Here is a 21,266-nt window from a genome sequence, read left to right as displayed (position 1 = left end):
CATAAGAAATAGGAGCAGGAGTAGGCCATACAGCCCCTTGAGTCTGTTCCACCATTTAATATGATCTTGGCTGATCCGATCATGGACTCAGGTCCACTTCCCTGCCCGCTCCCCATAACCCCTTATCCCCTTATCAGTTAAGAAACTGTCTATTTCTGTCTTAAATTTATTCCACAGCTCTCTGACGCAGCGAATTCCACAGATTTACAATCCCCTAAGAAAATAAATTTCTCCTCATCTCAGTTTTAAATGGGCGGCCCCTTATTCTAAGATTATTCCCCCTAGTTCTAGTTTCCCCCATCAGTGGAAACATCCTCTCTGCATCCACCTTGTCAAACCCCCTCATAATCTTATATGTTTCAATAAGACCACTTCTCAATCTTCTGAATTCCAATGAGTAGAGGCCCAACCTACTCAACCTTTCCTCATAAGTCAACCACCTCATCTCCGGAATCAACCTAGTAAACCTTCTCTGAACTGCCTCCAAAGCAAGTATATCCTCTCTTAAATATGGAAACCAAAACTGCACGCAGTATTTATTCCAGGTGTGGCCTTACCGATCCCCTGCATAACTGTAGCAAGACTTCCCTGCTTTTATACTCCATCTCGTTTGCAATAAAGGCCAAAATTCCATTGGCCTTCCTGATCACTTGCTGTACCTGCATACTAACCTTTTGTGTTTCATGCACAAGTACCCCCAGATCCCGCTGTACTGTAGCACTTCGCAATCTTTCTCCATTTAAATAATAACTTGTTCTGTGATTTTTTTTTGCCAAAGTGCATGACCTCACACTTTCCAACATTATACTCCATCTACCAAATTTTTGCCCGCTCACTTAGCCTATCTATGTCCTTTTACAGATTTTTTGTGTCCTCCTCACACATTGCTTTTCCTCCCATCTTTGTATCATCAGCAAACTTGGCTTCGTTACACTTGGTCCCTTCTTCCAAGTGGTTAAAATAGATTGTAAATAGTTGGGGTCCCAGCACTGATCCCTGCGGCACCCCACTAGTTACTGATTGCCAACCTGAGAATGAACCATTTATCCCGACTCTCTATTTTCTGTTCATTAGCCAATCTTCTATACATGCTAATATATTACCCCAACCCCGTGAACTTTTATCGTGTGCAGTTAACTTTTATGTGGCAACTTGTCAAATGCCTTCTGGAAGTCAAAATACACCACATCCACTGGTTCCCCCTTATCCACCCTGTTCATTACATCCTCAAAGAATTCCAGCAAATTTGTCAAACATGACTTCCCCTTCACAAATCTATGCTGACTCTGCCTGACCGAATTATGCACTTCTAAATGTCCTGCTACTGTTTCTTTAATAATGGACTCCAACATTTTCCCAACCACAAATGTTAGGCTAACTGGTCTATACTTTCCTGCTTTTTGACTGCCTCCTTTTTAAAATAGGGGCGTTACATTTGCAGTTTTCCAATCTGCTGGGACCTCCCCAGAATCCAAGGAATTTTGGTAAATTGCATCCACTATCCCTGCCGTTACTTCTCTTCAGACCCTATGATGCAATCCATCAGGTCCAGAGGATTTATCTGCCTTTAGTCCCATTATGTTACTGGTTCCATTGAAGTTAATATTGAGTGAGGAGATTATCAGAAGACCGATGAGCTAGCGTCCATTTCAGACTACCGCCCAAGACTGCTTTCCACCCATTCCTTTTTTTTTTATTTCAGTGAATTATGATATGGAAGTTGAGTGTAATGGACAAGCAGTGTATGGTGTAGATTTGAGCTTTTGTATTGTGGCTAACTGTGGTGCATCTCATGGTAAGCCAGAGGATGCACTGTTTTTTATATGGACAATAGCAGTATGGAATGTAAATACAATGTATTATTCTCCTGCTAAACTGCAGGCATGTGTTCCATTAAGGCTACAAGCTACATTTACATGGCATTCTTGAAATTAATGTTTACTACGATTATAGGTTTGGACTTTAGATCAGAACCCTGACTTTGTTTGTGGGCAGGTCATTTAAGAAGCTGCAGACATTCAAGGTCTGGTATTAAGTGTGATGCAGAAATTTGCATCAGATAGTGTCTTATGTCCAGAGTGTGAAATCTAGAGTGTGGCAAAACTTTCTCATTATATGACTAGGAAACAAGGTGGCAATGGAGTTAGAAGAGAGGTGACAGAAACTTGATTCAAAGCGCCACCTAAAGGCCAGCGCCTGCAACTACATCGTGACCGTTGACATAGCATAATTGAATGCGAAACGATGACAGCAATTTACAATGGTAAATGTTGACAGAAAAGCACAAACAAAACTTGTAACATCAGGAAGTAAGGTTTGTGCCCAGGAGATGTGCACTCCACATAAGGTTTTTAATAATGCACTGGGTTGGTAAAATGTTGGAGGCTGGGACATTGAATAAATTTAAGACAGAAATAGACAGTTTCTTAGACGATAAGGGAATAAGGGGTTATGGGGAGCTGAGTCCACGATCAGATCAGCCATGAACTTATTGAATGGTGGAGCAGGCTCGAGGGGCCGTATGGCCTACTCCTGTTCCTATTTCTTATGTTCTTATGTTCTTATAGATAGATAGATAGATTTACATACCGGCAGTACCATCCACAGCATTAATAAATAATCTGAAAGTTAGACTACAGAAACCCTGTGAAATTTAATGTCAATACCCCCTTCTCTCGGAACAAGTTTTCAGTTTATCACCACCTTCTCCATCTCACTGACGAGCTGCAGGTCTTTAAAATGCTGAAGACAGAGATATAAGCAGGCTGTTTGACTTGGATTATACAAGAATATGGGGATGCAGATTAAAAATTAATAAACCTCCTGAAAGATTGAAGACAGTGGGAAAAAAGAGACGTTTCCACCGAAGAATGCATTTGTGAAAAGGATACATAACACAATGTCGATTAGTTTTGTCGGAAAATGCTGGAAAATTGTGTGGTTGCAAATTAGATGGATTTCGGTCAGAAAATGATATTTTGGGATACGGTAAATGAACAATTTGAGATGTGACGTGTGATCAGTGTAGAATGCTTAAACCGGCTTAAATCACCCTCCTGAACCAGCTCGTGCTGTACCTTCCAGTGGCATGCTGCTACGCTGCACGGCGCTCACCGACCTGCGTGGGAACATCAGCGGCAGGCCGGGGCCATAAAAGGAGCGGTGAGCAGCGGCCCTGTGCAGCATGGCGGCCCCTGGAGCAACGCGGCGGCATGCCACTACAAGGTACAGCACGAGCAAGTTCGGGAGGGCGATGACTTGGAGGAGGACGACTGGATTGGACGTCACCAAAATCCAGGTCGCTGATTGGAGCGTGGGCAGGTACAGCAGTAGCGGCGAGGTCGGGGCGAAGGAGCGGCGTGAAATTGCAGAGCGATGAGATCGGGGCCCGGGAGAAACGTGAGTTTGGGGCCCAGAAGAGGCGAGGGCCCAGGGACAGCACGGGCCAGCCCACACTGCGATGTTTGTGGGCACTAGGTCTGTGCAACAGAGCTGGTCTCCAGTCGTCTTGGTTAATCCTTGCCAGTGGACCAAGACCTACCTCTGTCAAGCCCATGTGGCGGCTGGTGTGCAGCGGCCATCACACGTTAAAATAATCCACGCACAGGCATCTTCCACCATTCAGGATGTAGTTCAGGACCTGGAATATTAGGTTCTTCATTGAAATACCTGTGAACTCATCCCTTTTTGGTGTGGAAGCAAGTCATCCTCGATACGAGGGACTGCCAAAGAGAGAGAGAGAGAGGCTTAGGAGGAACAACTGACCACTGGGGATTTTCCTCATCTCATGTCTGGGTCTGTTGTAGACTAATTGTTAAGAGATTGATTGCTATGAATAGTCAACAGCTTCATCATGGTCGTATCATGTGACTACCAATGGTAGAAGGCCAACTAGATGGATCTTGGTCTTTTTTTTGTCTTGCAATTCCAATGTTCCTATGCAAATGAGCTTGGAGATGGAGGGATAAGTACTGACTGAGATGAGCAAACACTCCACAGCACACAATAGTTCCGTGTTTCTGCCTTGGAGAGGGGGCAAATTCACCAGATTGCAAATGGTGCGGTTGGGACAATGCAGATGTGTGGATGAGTGAAGGGCTTGGAGTCATCGGTCTACTTTTAGGGGAATCAGGGACAATCTATCCAGAATATTTCCTCAGGAGATTAGACAGTGGCGGTAGAATCCACACGAGTGGTCGGTGGAACCAGCAGGCTTGATGTATCAAACAATCTGTGGGTCGGTAGCATAGTGGTTATTTACTGGACGAGTGATCCAGAGGCCTTGGCTAGTGATCTGATGAGAATCCCGTCACGGCGGCTGGGGAATTTAAAGTCATTTGATTAAATAAATATAGAATGAAAAAGCTAGTATTAGTAATGGGGACCATGGGCTCAATGTTGGCCAGGAGTTGCTGTTTTTTTTTGGAGCAACTTGATTTTTCTGGCGTATCTTAAAAATCCCCATTTTGCACATTCAATTTGTGCCAGTGTAAGTGAATTAGTTACGATTTTTTTTAGTTTAGTTTAGTTTTTCTCAAAAGGGGGCATTACCAGCCACCTACGCAAGTTTTGGCCATTTAGGCCACTTTGGCCAGCTAATAGTTACTCCAAATCTACCTAAGCCAGTGTATGTGGCCACTTCAGAAAACCCTTGCGGAGAGTTAAGAAATCAGTGCAGGTAGGTACATCGGAGGCCATTCGGACTGGGATAGGGGCGGGAAGGGAAGCGGAGAGGACCTTGCATCAAGACTTACAAAGCACTAAACAAAGCACAAAAAGTAATGAACATTCAATAACAAATAAAAAAATAAAAAATAGAAGTAAGTCCTACCTTGATCTGAAAACTTGGCCCAGAAAGGCAGCGGGCCGGCCGGTGCTGGAGGCCACTCGGCCTGGGATAGGTGCGGGACGACAACGCACCGGGAGGCCACCCAGCCAGGGCTAGGGGCGAGAGCGATTGAACTGCCGACATCGGAGCACACACAGCGGCTGCAGGAAGCAAGCTCACCGGACAGGCTGCAACAGGCAATCAAACGGCAAAACACAAGCAGCTACGATTCCTTTTAAAAATGGCCGATTGCCAAATTTCGGCGCTACTGCGCATGCGCCGACATCGCGACCCGACTCCAATGCGCGTGTGCCGACGTCCTGGCACTGTTTTCAGCGCAGCATGCTGGCTCCGCCCCTGGCCATGCTGTGCGATGACCGGGGAGAGGCCGGACAGCGGCCAAAGTGGGGAGCGATTTTTTTCGGCGCACTTCTGAACGGAGAAAAGCGCCGCATCTCTGGTAAGTGCACCGAAAAAAGGGATGGGCCAAAATTGAGCCCCATGTAACTACCAGATTGTCATGAAAACCTATCTGGTTCACTAATGTCCTTTAGGGAAGGAAATCTGCCGTCCTTACCTGGTCTGGTCTCTGTCGTCTAACTTTAATGTTATTTATTAATGATTTGGAAGATGGCACTGCCCGTATGTATATCTATCTACTCCAGACCCACAGCAACGTGGTTGACTCTTAACTGCCCTCTGAAATGGCCAAGCAAGCCTCTCAGCTGTTTCAAGAAGGCAGCTCAGTACTTCTCAAGGGTAATTAAGGCTATCAACAACAATTTGTATTTATATAGCGCCTTCAACGTAGTAAAATGTCCCAAGGTGCTTCACAGGAGACAAAAAATTTGACCCCAAGCCACATAAAGAGAAATTAGGGCAGGTGACCAAAAGTTTGGTCAAGGAGATAGGCTTTAAGGAGCTTCTTAAAGGAGGAAAGAGATAGAGAGGAGGAGAGGTTTAGGTAGAACATAAGAACATAAGAAATAGGAGCAGGAGTAGGCCATTTGGCATCTCGAGCCTGCTCCGCCATTAAATAAGATCATGGCTAATCTGATGGGCTCAGCTCCACTTCCCTGCTCCCCATAACCCTTGACTCCCTTATCGCTCAAAAATCTGTCCATCTCCACCTTAAATATATTCAATGACCCAGCCTCAACAACTCTCTGGGGCAGAGAATTCCAAAGATTTATGACCCTCTGAGAGAAGAAATTCCTCCTCATCTCAGTTTTAATTCTGAAACTATACCCCTAGTTCTAGATTCCCCCATGAGTGAAAACATCCTCTCTGCATCTACCTTGTCGAGCCCCCTCAGAATCTTATATGTTTCAATAAGATCACCTCTCATTCTTCTAAACCCCAGTGAGATTGGCCCAACCTGCTCAACCTTTCTTCAAAAGTCAACCCCTTCAGCTCAGGAATCAACCTCATGAACCTTCTCTGAGCTGCCTCCAATGCAAGTATATCCTTCCTTAACTACAGAGACCAAAACTGTACACAGTACTCTAGGTGTGGTCTCACCAATACCATGTACAGTTGTAGCAGGACTTCCCTGCTTTTATACTCTATCCCCCTTGCAATAAAGGCCAACATTCCATTTGCCTTCCTGATTACTTGCTGTACCTGCATTCTAACTTTTTGTGTTTCATGCACAAGAACCCCAGGTCCCTCTGTACTGCAGCATTTTGTAATCTCTCCCCATTTAAATAATAATTAGCTTTTTTATTTTTCCTGCCAAAGTGGATAATCTCACACTTTCTCACATTATACTCCATCTTCCAAATATTTGCCCACTCACTTAGCCTGTCTATATCCCTTTGCAGATTCTTTGTGTCCTCCTCACAATTTGCTTTCCCACCCATCTTTGTATCATCAGCGAACTTGGCTACATTACACTTGGTCCCTTCACCCAAGTATATAGATTGTAAATAATTGAGGTCCCAGCACCGATCCCTGTGGCACCCCACTAGTTACCTTTTCCCAACCGGAAAATGACCCATTAATCCTGACTCTGTTTTCTGTTATTTAGCCAATCCTCTATACATGCTAATATATTACCCCAACCCGGTGAGCTTTTATCTTGTGCAGTAAGCTTTTATGTGGCACATTATCGAATGCCTTCTGGAAATCCAAATACACCACATCCACTGGTTCCCCCTTAGCCACCCTACTCGTTACATCCTCAAAGAACTCCAGCAACTTTGTCAATAAATGATTGCCCTTTTAAAAAACCATGCTGACTGTATTATGCTTTTCCAAATGTCCTGCTACTGCTTCCTTAATAATGGACTCCAGCATTTTCACCACGACAGATGTTAGGCTAACTGGTCTATATGAGGGAATCCCAAAGCTAGGCAGGTGAAGGCATGGCCACCAATGGTTGAGCAATTATAATCAGGGATGCTCAAGAGGGCAGAATTAAAGGAGTGCAGATATCTCGGGGGGTTGTGGGGCTGGAGGAGATTACAGAGATCGGAAGGGGTGAGGCCATGGAGGGATTTGTAAACGAAGATGAGAATTTTGAAATCGAGGGGATGCTTAACTGGGAGCCAATGTATGTCAGCAAACAGGGGGGCAATGGGTGAAGTTAGGACATAGGCAGCGGAGTTTTGAATCACCTCAAGTTTACGTAGGGTAGAATGTGGGAGCCAGCCAGGAGTGCATTGGAGTAGTCAAGTCTAGTGGTAGCAAAGGCATTGAAGAGGGTTTCAGCAGCTGATGAGCTGAGGCAGGGGCAGAAATGGGAGATGTTACGGATGTGGAAATAGGCAGTCTTATTTATGCCATGGATATGTGGTCGGAAGCTCATTTCAGGGTCAAATATGACACCAATGTTGCGAACAGTGTGGTTCAGCCTCAGACAGAAGTTGGGGAGAAGGATGGAGTCAGTGGCTTGGGGGAACGGAGTTTGTGGTGGGAACCGAAAACAATGGCTTCGGTTCCTCCCAATATTTAATTGGAGAACATTTCTGCTCATCCAGAACTAGATATAGGACGAGCATTCTGACAAGTTAGAGATTGTGGAGGGGTCGGGAGAAGTGATGGCGAGGTCAAGCTGGGTGTCATCAGTGTACATGTGGAAACTAACAATGTGTTTCCGGATGATGTCCCCAAGGGGCAGCATATAGAAGTGAAATAAAGGTTGAAATAAAGATCCTTGGGGGACACCAGAGGTAACAATGTGGGAGTGGGAAGAGAAGCCTTTGCAGGTGATTCTCTGGGTACGATTAGATAGATAAGAATGGAACCACACAGCCGGATGACGGTGGAGAGGTGTTGGAGAGGGATAGAGTGGTCAACCATGTCAAACGCTGCAGACACGTCAAGAAGAATGAGGAGGGATAGTCTGCCTTTGTCACAGTCACAAAGGATGTCATTTGTGACTTTGATGATAGCTGCTTTGGTACTGTGACAGGAACGGAAACCAGATTGGAGGGATTCAAACATGGAGTTGCGGGAAAGATAGGCACGGATTTGGGAGGAGACCACACGTTCAAGGACTTTGAAGAGAAAAGGGAGGTTGGAGATGGGGCAGTAATTTGCAAGGACGGAGGGGGGTTAAGCATTGGTGTTTTGAGATGACGGCAGATTTGAAGGAGAAGGGGACAGTACCTGAGGAGAGACACCCATTAACAATGTCGGTTAACATGGAAGCCAGAAAAGGAAGTTGGGTGGTCAGCAGTTTGGTGGGAATAGGGTCGAGGGAGCAGGAAGTGGGTCTCGTGGACAAGATGAGCGCAGAGAGGTCACGAGGGGAGATCGGAGAGAAACTGGAGAAAGATGTGAGTTCAGGGCTAGGGCAGGGGGAACCTTGAAGGAAGTTTGGCCCAGTGGGCTAGGGGAAGGGAGGGAAGTAGTAGAGCCACATCCCTGACTGAATAAAAGCAATGGCGTTTCTTGTATCATCCTTTCTTGTCTTCTTTAGTTGTATTCATCCAACAGAATTGTTCAGAAGAATGTATGACTGCGTTCATAGATATGTAATGTTGAGCCCCTCCGCCATTATATATATAACTCGGGATATTAACGAACTATTTATTTGCCTCCAAAATAACCAATGTAATAACAGGGATATACTATAAGTCTCTTTGGTTCTACCACCTGATAGGCAAACAAAAGACATTGCTACAGCATTGAAGGTAATACAGGATACATGTCTTCTATCAAGAGGGTGTTATTCACCATTTATACCGGAGACACTTTCCTTTCATACAAGACATACTCTAAATTTATAGAGGCAAAACTTTGCTTTTATGTTATGCTGCAGCTATTCAAAGCCCTGGTTTGACCACACCTGCAGCACTGTGAGCAGTTCTGGGCATCACACCTTAGGACGGATATATTGGCTTTAGAGGGAGTGCAGTGTCGGTTTACCAGAATGATACCCGAACTTCAAGGGTTTAGTTAGGGTTGTATTGTAGAATCATAGAATGGTTACAGCACAGGAGGCTATTCCCTAGAATTTAGAAGGTTAAGGGGTGATCTGATGATAGTTTTCAAGATATTAAGGCGAACAGATAGGGTAGATAGAGAGAAACTATTTTCACTGGTTGAGGATTCGAGGACTAGTGGGGCATAGTCTAATAATTAGAGCCAGTCCTTCCAGGAGTGAAATTAGGAAAAACTTCTACACACACAGGGACAAGATGAGTACCCCAGAGAGCTGTGGAGGCTGGGTCATTGAATATATTTAAGGTGGAGATAGACAGATTTTTGAACGGTAAGGGTTCTGGGGAGCGGGCGGGGAAGTGGAGTTGAGGCCATGATCAGATCAGCCATGATCTTATTGAAATTCGGAGGAGGCTCGAGGGGCCAAATGGCCTACTGCTGTTCGGAATTATGTTCTTATTTGGAATTCTCTTCCACAAAAGGCAATTGATGCTAGATCACTTATTCATTTTAAGTCGGAGATTGATAAGCTTTTTGTCAACCAATGGTATTAAGGGATATGGGCCAATGGCGGTTATATGCAGTTAGATCGCAGATCAGCCATGATCTCATTGAATGACAGAACAGGCTCGAGGGGCTGAATGGCCTCCTCCTGTTCCTATGTTCCTTCGTATGTTTACACAAAACACTTGGCTTTTGAATTTGGAGGGTTGAAAGGTGATCAAATCAAGGTTTTTCAAATGATGATGGGATTCTTTCGGGTAGATACAGAGAAACTATTTTCTTTGCTGGGGGAATTTAGAACAAGAGGGCATAATCTTAAAACTAGAGCTGGGCTATTTAGGTGTGAAATCAGGAAACAGCATTTCACACAAAAGGTAGTGGAAATCTAGAACTTTCTCCCCAAAAGACTATAGATGTTGGGTCAATTGAACTTTTCAAAACTGAGCATGACAGATTTTTGTTGGGTAAGAGTATCAAGGAATATCAAGAGATATGGAGCAAAGGTGGATAAATAGAGATGAAGTACAGATCAACCATGATCTAATTGAAGGCGGATCAGGCTTGATAGGCTGAATGGCCTACTCTTTGTATATTCAATTTATCAAAACACCTCATAACTTAACTTTCTGTGAAAAATGCCCAGCTTCTTAAGTATCTGCTCATAACTAAAATCTTTTAAGAACACAAACATAAAAAATAGTAGCAGAACATAGGAAATAGGAGCAGGAGTCGGCCATTCGGCCCCTCGACCCTGCTCCATCATTCAATAAGATCATGGCTGATCTTCTACCTCAACTCCACTTTCCTGCACTGACCCCATATCCCTTGATTCCGTTAATATCCAAAAATCTATCGATCTCTGTCTTGAATATATTTAACAACTGAACTTCCAAAGATTCACAACCCTTTCAGTTAAGAAATTTCTCCTCCTCAGTGCTAAGTGGCTGATCCCTTATTCTGAGGCTGTGACTCCTGCTTCTAGACGCCCCAGCCAAGGCAAACATCCTTTTATCCCTTGTATTGTCTAAGTGAAGACCTTGGCATCTTCTGGACTTCGTGTAACAGGAAGTACAAGTGCTAGATGAACTCGGTAGTGTGAGAGGTTGGTGTTAAAGGGTTGACGGTGGATAGGCAATGGCAAACATTTAAAGATCACATGAATGAAGTTCAATAATTGTACATCCCTGTCTGGAGTAAAAATAAAACTGGGAAGGTGGCTCAACTGTGGCTAACAAGGGAAATTAAGGATAGTGTTAAATCCAAGGAAGAGGCATATAAATTGGCCAGAAAAAGCAGCAAACCTGAGGACTGGGAGAATTTTATAATACAGCAGAGGAGGATAAAGGGTTTAATTAGGAGGGGGAAAATAGAGTATGAGAGGAAGCTTGCTGGGAACATAAAAACTGACTGCAAAATCTTCGAATAGATATGTGAAGAGAAAAAGATTAGTGAAAACAAACGTAGGTCCCTTGAAGTCAGATTCAGGTGAATTTATAATGGGGAACAAAGAAATGGCGGACAAGTTAAACAAATACTTTGCTTATGTCTTCATGAAGGAAGACACAAATAACCTTCTGGAAATGCTAGGGGACCAAGGGTCTAATGAGAAGGAAGAACTGAAGGAAATCCTTATTAGGCAGGCAATTGTGTGAGTGAAATTGATGGGATTGAAGACCAATAAATTTCCGGGGCCTGATGGTCTGCATCCCAGAGTACTTAAGGAAGTAGCCCTAGAAATAGTGGATGCATTGGTGATCATTTTCCAACAGTCTATCAACTGGATCAATTCCTATGGACTGGAGGGTAGCTAATGTAACACCACTTTTTAAGAAAGGAGGGAGAGAGAAAACGGGTAATTATAGACCAGTTAGCCTGACATCGGTAGTGGTGAAAATGTTGGAATCAATTATTAAAGATGAAATAGCAGCACATTTGGAAAGCAGTGACAGGATCGGTCCAAGTCAGCATGGATTTATGAAAGGGAAATCATGCTTGACAAATCTACTAGAATTTTTTGAGGATATAACTGGTAGAGTGGACAAGGGAGAACCAGTGGATGTGGTGTATTTGGACTTTCAAAAGGCTTTTGACAAGGTACCACACAAGAGATTGGTGTGCAAAATTAAAGCACATGGTATTGGGGGTAGTGAACTGACGTGGATAGAGAACTGGTTGGCAGACAGGAAACAGAGAGTCGGGATAAACGGGTCCTTTTCAGAATAGCAGGCAGTGACTAGTGGGGTGCAGCAGGGCTCAGTGCTGGGACCCCAGCTATTTACAATATACATTAATGATTTAAATGAGGGAATTGAATGTAATATCTCCAAGTTTGCAGATGACACTAAACTGGGTGGCGGTGTGAGCTGTGAGGAGGACGCTAAAAGGCTGCAGGGTGACTTGGACAGGTTAGGTGAGTAGGCAAACGCATGGCAGATGCAGTATAATGTGGATAAATGTGAGGTTATCCACTTTGGTGGCAAAAACATGAAGGCAGAATATTATCAGAATGGTGGAAGATTAGGAATAGGGGAGGTGCAACGAGACCTGGGTGTCATGGTACATCAGTCATTGAAGGTTGGCATGCAGGTACAGCAGGCGGTGAAGAAGGCAAATGGTACGTTGGCCTTCATAGCTAGGGGATTTGAGTATAGGAGCAGGGAGGTCTTACTGCAGTTGGCCTCACCTGGAATATTGTGTTCAGTTTTGTTCTCCTAATCTGTGGAAGGATGTTCTTGCTATTGAGGGAGTGCAACGAAGGTTCACCAGACTGATTCCTGGGATGGCAGGACTGACATATGAGGAGAGACTGGATCGACTGGGCCTGTATTCACTGGAGTTTAGAAGGATGAGAGGGGATCTCATAGAAACATATAAAATTCTGACGGGACTGGAGAAGTTAGATGCAGGAAGAATGTTCCTGATGTTGGGAAGTCCAGAACCAGGGGACATAATCTAAGGATAAGGAGTAAGCCATTTAGGACTGAGATGAGGAGAAACTTCTTCGCTCAGAGAGTTGTTAACCTGTGGAATTCCCTACCGCAGAGAGTTGTTGATGCCAGTTCATTGGATATACTCAAGAGGGAGTTCGATATGGCCCTTACGTCTTAAGGGATCAAGGGGTATGGAGAGAAAGCGGGAAAGTGGTACTGAGGTGAAAGATGAAAGTGGTACACAGCCATGATCTTATTGAATGGTGGTGCAGGCTCGAAGGGCCGAATGGCCTACTCCTGCACCTATTTTCTATGTTTCTATGTTATGGGGGGTTTATGAGAGGAGCTTACAACACTGGTTCCAGGTGGAAGAGTTTTAGAGATGTCGCGAGACCATGGCTCACTGTGAATGAATTATTTTCTAAATGGTGAGAAACTAGGACCTGTGAAGGAACAAAGAGACTCGGGTGTCCGTGTAGACAACTCGCTAAAAGCTAGTGGCTGTGTTTACATTCAAACACCGGGGGGGGGAGGGGGCCTCCTTGTACATGAATCACAGAAAGTTAACATGCAGGTACAACAAGCAATTCGGAAATCAAATGATCTGTTAGCTTTTGTTACAAAGGAATTAGAGTATAAGAGCAAAGAAGTCTTGCTACAATTATACAGGGCCTTATGAGGCCACACCAAGAGTATTATGTACAGTTCTGGTCTCCTTACCTAAGGAAAGATATACTTGCCTTAGAGGGAGTGCAACGAAGGTTCACTGGACTAGTTCCTGTGATGAGAGGATTGTCCTATGAGGAGAGATTGAGTAAACTAGGCCTATATTCCTTGCAGTTTAGAAGAATGAAAGGTGATCTAATTGAAACATATACAATTCTTAAGGAGCTTGACAGGGTTAATGCTGAGAAAATGTTTCCCCAGACTGGGGAATCTGGGCTGGGCAGATCAGCCATGATCATATTGAATGGTGGAGCAGGCTCGAGGGGCCGAATGGCCTACTCCTGCTCCTATTTCTTATTTCTTATATAATGAAGAGCACGGGTTCACAGTCTCAGAATAAGGGGTCGGTCATTTAGGACTGAGATGAGGAGAAATTTCTTCACTTGAAGGGTTATGAATCTTCGGAATTCTCTACCCCAGAGAGCTGTGGATGCTGAGCTGTTGAGTATATTTAAAACCGAGGTCGATAAATTTTGGGGAGTTAAGAGATATGGGGATCAGGCGGGAAGGTGGAGTTGAGGTAGAAGATCAGCCATGATCTTATTGAATGGCAAAGCAAGCTCGAGGTGCCAAATGGTCTACTCCAGCTCCTATTTCTTATGTTCTTATGACAGGCACAAAAAGCAATCAAAGGGACTAATGTTTAAATGAATTGACCCTGTATACTGCAGCGGGATCAGCGACACCATTGACCAGCAGACAGAAGTCACTCCTGAATGGCCCAAACAGCCTTGTGGATTTGTGGGGTCTTTGACACAGTGGTGATAGTTACTGAGGCCGTTCATTCATTCTCCATCCGCAGCAAGGCAGACATCAGAACTCAAGCCACGATCCCATTCCCATACTCCACCCCTGTCCAATCGCTGACTCAGGAAAAGAATAGGAGTCGAGCTCCAGCAACGCGAGAGGCAGAGCGAGAAGTTGTGGGGTCCTTTTATACTTATTTTATTTCCATTTCCCCCTCTTCCACCAATTTTCTTCCCTTCTGAAAGTGCTGACACTTACATGGGGAGGGTTCCACAGAAAGAGGGAGCTTGCCAATCTACACGTGAGCCTAGATTGTAAGCGCTGCTGAGCTGTTTGACTGTGGGAGCATCAGAGACAAGCCCAATATAAAGAACAAGCACGTAGCAGCAGCCATCACAGATGGCAGTCAGGTGAAGAAACCCTGGTGTAATGTATGCACCTGTGAGGATGCTCACCGGTTGGTTGAGCTGTTGAGTTGGGAGTGGTTTAGCCAGTCACGTAATGTTCACAAGACTCAATAAAACCCCAGCCAGTTGGGTTCAGGGTGTCCACGATGAGACAGCTGGTTGTGAGCCTGGTGGAGCAACTGGTAATGTAGTGTGATTGTTAAACGTTTGTTAATAAACCAACTGGTTCTTATTAGCAACGTGTTGCTATGAATTCTTAAGCAAAGAACCCCTGAAGCAAATCATAGGCAGTCCCCCGGAATCGAGGAAGACTTGCTTCCACCCTTAACGTGAGTTCTTAGGTGGCTGAACAGTCCAATACGAGAACCACAGTCTCTGTCACAGGTGGGACAGATAGTCGTTGAGGGAAGGGGTGGGTGGGACTGGTTTGCCGCACGCTCTTTCCACTGCCTGCGCTTGATTTCTGCATACTCTTGAGGTGCTCAGCGCCCTCCCAGATGCACTTCCTCCACTGAGGGCACTCTTTGGCCAGGGACTCCCAGGTGTCAGTGGGGATGTTGCACTTTTATCAGGGAGGCTTTGAGGGTGTCCTTGTAACGTTTCCGCTGCGCACTTTTGACTCATTTGCCATGAAGGAGTTCCGAGTCTCGTGTCTGGCATGCGGACAATGTGGCCTGCCCAGCGGAGCTGATCGAGTGTGGTCAGTGCTTCGATGCTGGGGATGTTGACCTGGACGAGGAGAAAATACATTACACCTGTCTGATTTTTTCCCCCACTCCCCCACTCTAGCCCAGCGATGCTGAACTCAATTACACCCCCTACCAGCCCTGCGGCAGTTGAGATAATCTGACAGAAAACAAACTGGGGATTGGACCTGCAGTCTTCTCGTGTGGCTTATTAGCACAGCAAGTCATGCAATTATCCATTAGGCCATCTGCGTAGCTCGGCCGAAAGGTTTTAAGCAGATTGAAATGTTTGCCGGGTAATTTTTGCATTCAGGCAGCTGTGACATTTGAAGGAAGTGAGAAATTAAACCCTCTACTGCTTCTGTAAGATGTCACTTTATGTTCCAAGGGATCCATCTAATCCGGGACAGAACAGGCTCGTCGGGAGTTGACGGGTATTGTTCTGTTCGCAATTAAAACACAATGATGGCGCTGGAAGAACGAGGAAGTGTTGTTTCCTAAACTCTGGTGGGTTTAGCCATCAAGCAATGGTTTGACTGGAACAAATAGCTTGTGGGATCTTGAGAGAGACCAGAATTAATGAGATATGGAAGTGGCTTTCTCTGTATATGAAAAATCCCACGACAGCAAAGAGTGATTTTAATGTTTTCTTTTTGGACAATGTATTACATCTCTGACAATATACGTTGTACAATGATGCATTGACAGAGCAAATAAACTTCTAACCTAACAGTGAGGTGAAAAAGAAAAAATGAGACTGGCGTTCACCTGAGAGAGCAGACGAGGCCTCGGTTTAACGTCTCATCCAAAAGACAGCACCTCCGACAGTGCAGCGCTCCCTCAGCACTGCACTGGAGTGTCAGCCTAGATTTTTGTGCTCAAGTCTCTAGAGTGGGAACTTGGGTTAGGTTAAAATGACCCCCATTTCCCTGTCTTTGGTTAAGAAAGAAAGACTTACATTTATATAGCGCCTTTCACAACTTCAGGACTGTAAAAATAAATTGCAGGGCTATGGGGAAAGGACGGGGGGAGTGGGACTAGCTGAAGTGCTCTTGCAGAGAACTGGCACAGGTTCAACTGGCCGAATGGCCTCCTTCTGTGCGGTAACCATTCTATTGAACCTTCTGACTCAGAGGCCGAGAGTGCCACCCACTGAGCCACTAGCTGACATCAATGTTCCCGTTAAGCTGCACGGCCGTGCAATGATCTGCAGGTCCCGTGCAGGCTGCTTCAATGCCCTTCGAATGGCAAAAACCACGCACGTGCGGTATTTTGAATGGACCATGTAACCCCTTAGAGGGGCCGCACAGCCAAAAAACAAAAATCAGCGGGAACATTGACTGACATTATTATCTGGCATTATGCCATGTGTTGGTGGGTGCAGGATTGTGACCAGCGTACCCCATTAAGTCTTTCAGTCACTGTGGGGGTAATTTCAACCAAACCCTCTGGGCGAGAATCTGGCGTGATCAGATCGGCTGCCCGTTTCACACCCCACTCGACTTTACATTCGACTGACTTCAGTGTGGAGCTGATCGGATCCCGTCAGTCGGGTTAGGTTAAAATCACCCCCATGATCCTGTCTTTGGGAAAGAAAGACTTGCATTAATATAGCGCCTTTTACAACCTCAGGACTGCAAAAAAACATTTGCAGGGCTACGGGGAAAGGGCAGGGGAGTGGGACTAGCTGAAGCGCTCCTGCAGAGAGCTGGCATGGGCTCGAAGGTCCGAACGGCCTCCTTCTGTGCTGTAACCATTTTTTGATTCTAGGACATCCCAAAGCGCTTTACAAACATTGAAGTACTTCTGAAGTGTAGTGCTCTACTCGGAACTCCTTCACGGCAAACGAGCCAAAGGTGGGCAGTGGAAACGCTACAAGGACACTCTCAAAGCCTCCCTGATAAAGTGCGACATCCCCACTGACACCTGGGAGTCTCTGGCCAAAGACCACGCTAAGTGGAGAAAATGCATCCGGGAGGGCGTTGAGCACTTTGAGTCTCAACGCCGAGAGTGTGTAGAGGTCAAGCGTGAAGGAGCGTGCGACAAACCAGTCCCACACACCCCTTCCCTCAACGACTATCTGGCCCACCTGTGACAGGGTCTGTGGCTCTCGTATTGGATTGTTCAGCCACCAAAGAACTCACTTCAGGAGTGGAAGCAAGTCTTCCTCGAGTCCAAGGGACTGCCTATGATGAGTCATGGTTGGAATGTAGGGAAACGCGGCAGCCAATTTGCGTGCAGCATACTCCCACAAACAGCAATGTGATAATGACCGTGTAATTTGTCTTTTAGTGCTATTGTTCGATGGATAAATATTGGCCAGGACACTGGGGATAATTCCCCTGCTCTTCGTCGGAATAGTAACGTGGGATCTTTTACTCTCTCCAAAAACATTGTCTTCGTACTTCTTTCCCCACATCCTGCTTGGCACCCTCCATTCCACCCATTACACGTATATTTGTTATTCTTCCTCCTCCTCTTCCAACTCCCCACCCCCTTCCTCCTCACCCTATCTCCGCCTCCATCTCCTGACACCAACACTGGCCAACTTGCCCAGTGATTTTTATCTGTGAATCAGGGAAACTCAGACCCTCTCCAAAAATGGTACAGGTCAGCCATGTTTCTCGAGGGGCTGAGTGGCCCACTCCTGTTCCTATCTTCCTAAGCAATTAAATAACTATCAATGAATACCTCTCTGCCTCTCAGAACAGTGCGAAGCACAGCGTTCCTGAGTTAGGAGGCAAACAAATTAACAGCCCGCATTCCCACATCTGGTCACCATGAAGACTATTAAAAAGTGCACATGTCTGGATGTCAAGTGAAGTCAGGATCGGCCTCAGCTGCATTACTCTTCATGGACGAATATCCAGTTCCATTTCGAAAATCTGCTTCCATCATCTTTTTAGGCCGTGCATTCCAGATGTAAGAAATCGTAGATTGGAAGAAATCATGAATTGCAAGAAATAAATTGAGCCAAAAAAAGTCTCTTCAGAATAATTGGATAGATGCTTAGAATCTGCTTATGTTTCGGATCCGCTGCGGACATTATAATTTAATTATTCATTCCATGGTGCAAAGATAAAGCTGCTTGAACAGCCTGAACATAAATAACTGTTAACAAGCATGTGAAGGCCAGGAATGGCATGTTCTGACTCCAACCATGGGAGGATGAGGAGAGATGGGCCTTCAGAAAGTATAAACAAGAAAGACACATGGAGAGGAGGGTTTCACCTAAGAGTGGAGACAAAGAATTCGACATAGGTTAGATGGCCCTGTCCATTATTTTCCGCCAGGCCCACCCATAAAAGGAGAATAACAGAGGTATCTTAAGAGCTTTTCAGGGCAGATGGTGCAGAGAAGAACTGTTTGTACCACCAGCCGCCTGTCCGATCAGGACTAATACCAGCTACTTGTCATGGTCGTATGTCTACTATATCTGTCCTGATTGTGTGCTGTGTTTGACTATATTTGAACTGTCGCTCTCTTAATAAAATGCCTAATGACTCTTAAGACCCTTTTGGGTAATGGCCTGAATCCTAATACACTTTGGGTCATCTGTGTGTGACCTGTGATCCAAATCTTACATAGATCGTAACAACTCGCCGTGCAAAATAAGGGTCTCCTCATCCCCCCACTTTGAGACATGTTTCTTATGCCAAGAGTGATACACTGATCGATGGAGACTGGATATAAAATCACTCTGTAGAATTCGGCACAGAAGGAGGCCATTCAGCCCATTGTGCCTGTGTCAGCTCTTTAAAATTAGGCCCAACTCCCCCCCCCTCCCCCGCCCCCCATGTGTTTAACACGTTAATGATGGAATGTATATTTTATGCTAGATTCTATGAAAATCTTTCTGAAATTTGATGAGTGATTACAGCCGTGTCAGTCGACGAGACGTGGGCTTATTGTTCCTTTCCTCCCTTGGCAGATGGACTGTCGAATGTGGAAGGGGCCCACAACGACTGTTTGCAGGCGAGCGAGACCTGCATTAACGACCCCAAATGCAGCCCCAAGTACAGGACGTTCCGCCAATGCATGGCAGGCAGCAATGCCGCTCCGCTCGGGCCCGGAGCCAAGAACCAGTGCATGAGTGCGGTGATGTCCCTTCTGTCCAGCCCGCTGCACAACTGCAAATGCAAGCGAGGCATGAAGAAGGAGAAAAACTGCCTCGGGATCTACTGGAGCCTGCATCAGAGCATAACGCAAGGTTAGTTTTTCCAACCTTTCTTTTTTTGGCCGCATGTCGCGACACCACAAGTCCCCCAGGGCCAGGATGGAGATGATCGGGCAATTACCCCATCAATCACGCCTCAGGATTGAGTTTCTATACATAATTTGTATTGTGTCATTATCCTCGACTCACTCTATTTAGCTGAAGAAATCACCCTGCCTTTATCAGGAGAGGTTACTGTAGTTTCGGTCATAAGTTCTGTTGGCTGTAGTTCATAGAGGCTCCTTTCAAATAGACTCTGTAGACAGTTTGCTGAGTACGTAGATGTTGCTGTAAAATAGAATGTTTTCTGTGAGTCCTGCCCCAGGTCCCGCCCACCTCCGGCTGGCACAGTGGTGTGAATAGACACTCTGGGCTAGAAATTCGTCGTGGGCGGAGGTGCTAAACAGGCGATATTGGATCGGCCGCCAATGTTCAGTTCCATTGCAGGCTGAATATCAGGCGGTGCGTATAACAGGTGGCATATCCGATACCACACGTTTTGTGCCACCACCCGCAACGAATTTCTAGGCCTCTGTACTTTGCATGTCAATCGGAGTTCAAGCATGCACGTCAACTGCAATCTGCACTTTCCACATCAAAGTTATGCCACTCTGCTGGTTCCCTGCGCTCCTCCATTACTTAGTCAGCTGTGGCTCAGTGGGTAGCACGTTCGCCTCTGAGTCAGAAAGTTGTGTGGTTCAAGTCCCACTCCAGGGACTTGAGCACAAAAATCTAGGCTGACACTCCAGCGCAGCGCTGAGGGAGCGCTGCACTGTCGGAGGGGCCGTCTTTCAGATGAGATGTTAAACCGAGGCCCCGTCTGCCCTCTCAAGTGAACGTAAAAGATCCTATGGCGCTATTTCAAAGAAGAGCAAGGGATGTATCCCCGGATTCCTGGCCAATATTTATCCCTCAATCAAAAAAACAGATTATCTGGTCATTATCACATTGCTGTTTGTGGGCACTTGCTGTGTGCAAATTGGCTGCTGCGTATCCCACATTACAGCAGTGACTACAAAAATACTTCATTGGCTGTAAAGCACTTTGAGATGTCTGGTGGTTGTGAAAGGCACTAAATAAATGTAAGTCTTTCTTTTGCCACTGTGTACAGTAATATGTCTGCCCCAATATGGGCAGGCATATTATAATGAGATGCAAATGACTCCAAGGCACGGCACTGTGATTCGCTGCGACAAACCACCCCGCCCCCGTACCCTCTCCCTCCAGAGGGATTCCCCAGTGGAGGCGGGGCACCCCAACTCAATTATGCAAAATAGCTTGATCTGGGGAAAGGTGGGCGGGATCAGCTGTACATTATTGTGACGGACGGATCTCCCATCCCAACAAAGATCCCTTGGGATTCCGCAAGAACACTGGATCCTGGTTCAATCTCTAAACTTCCAAACACTCACACGTACCGTGAGCAGTCCAGCCAAGATCTCTTAAAAAGGAGCGAACGTTGACTGTTACAGTGGGTTCTGCATTGGTCCTCACTACATCTCTGAGCCTGGGATCAAATCCATCCCACAGTAATGGAATGAAAGTCTTCTCTGGCCATTGCCTGTAAACGTGGTCCCTGAAATGATCTTTGCCAGTCTTAATGCAGTTCCTCTTTGAAGGAAAGGAGGATAAAGGGACAGGGGATCAGGATGGGCACATGGGGTTAGGACTACTTTGCCTGTGGAGGATAAACACCAACAAGAACTAGTTGGGCCAAACAGCCTGTTTCCCTGTTGTCATTTCTATGTAACCAATACACAGCATAACATTGGGACTAACTCAACACTATTTGTCATGAAATTAGTATTTTTATTTAGAATTCACAGCATAGTT

General features: G+C 45.6%; 1 protein-coding gene across 1 annotated transcript in view; it reads left to right on the top strand.

Moving 5' to 3' along the window:
* gfra4a (GDNF family receptor alpha 4a) overlaps positions 1 to 21,266 on the top strand; it is a 94,305-nt gene that overhangs the window by 9,930 nt on the left and 63,109 nt on the right. The window contains exon 2 of the mRNA XM_070859534.1: positions 19,149 to 19,427. Within this exon, the coding sequence (XP_070715635.1) occupies positions 19,149 to 19,427 (279 nt within the window). The remainder of the gene's footprint in view (positions 1 to 19,148; positions 19,428 to 21,266) is intronic.

The sequence above is a fragment of the Pristiophorus japonicus genome, chromosome 2 (genome assembly GCF_044704955.1).
Source record: "Pristiophorus japonicus isolate sPriJap1 chromosome 2, sPriJap1.hap1, whole genome shotgun sequence".
Taxonomy (NCBI): domain Eukaryota; kingdom Metazoa; phylum Chordata; class Chondrichthyes; family Pristiophoridae; genus Pristiophorus; species Pristiophorus japonicus.
The sequence above is the reverse complement of the archived record's forward strand: the minus strand, read 5'-3'. Positions and strand labels throughout refer to the sequence as shown.